The 344-nt window shown below is 76.5% G+C and overlaps 1 protein-coding gene across 2 annotated transcripts in view; it reads right to left on the bottom strand.

Moving 5' to 3' along the window:
• Nucleotides 1-338, bottom strand: part of Adgre5 (adhesion G protein-coupled receptor E5) — a 15033-nt gene extending 14695 nt beyond the window's left edge. For both annotated transcript variants that reach the window (XM_013034235.1, XM_013034236.1), the window contains exon 1: nucleotides 292-338. In XM_013034235.1, the coding sequence (XP_012889689.1) occupies nucleotides 292-322 (31 nt within the window). In that variant the 5' untranslated portion in view covers nucleotides 323-338. The remainder of the gene's footprint in view (nucleotides 1-291) is intronic.
• Nucleotides 339-344: the final 6 nt, after the last annotated feature.

Below are 344 nucleotides of genomic sequence, written 5' to 3'. Positions count from 1 at the left end.
GGGGGCCCGGGGGAGGGGGTCCGGGGAGGGGGCCTGGGATGGGGTCCGCCCCGCACCCCTCTGTGTGCGCTACCGCAGAGCACCCGCCTGCGGCTGGGGTCCCCCTCCCCGGGCGCCTTTGCTCCCCGATCTCTCGGGCCAGACAAACTCCAAACTGGTCCCCGTGCAGAGATCGCGCGCGAGGGAGGCGAGCAGCCCTCGGCGCCCCCAAAGCTCCCGCCGGGCGCAGCCTCCCCAAACCAGGCTCAGCTCGGCCTCCCCGCTCCGCACCCAGGGGTCCCAGGTTCTCACCGACGAGGGCCGGGCGGCCGAGACCGGCCATGGCCCGGAGCGCGGGACGGGCG

Source organism: Dipodomys ordii, unplaced genomic scaffold (genome assembly GCF_000151885.1).
Source record: "Dipodomys ordii isolate 6190 unplaced genomic scaffold, Dord_2.0 Scaffold184, whole genome shotgun sequence".
Classification (NCBI taxonomy): domain Eukaryota; kingdom Metazoa; phylum Chordata; class Mammalia; order Rodentia; family Heteromyidae; genus Dipodomys; species Dipodomys ordii.
The sequence above is the reverse complement of the archived record's forward strand: the minus strand, read 5'-3'. Positions and strand labels throughout refer to the sequence as shown.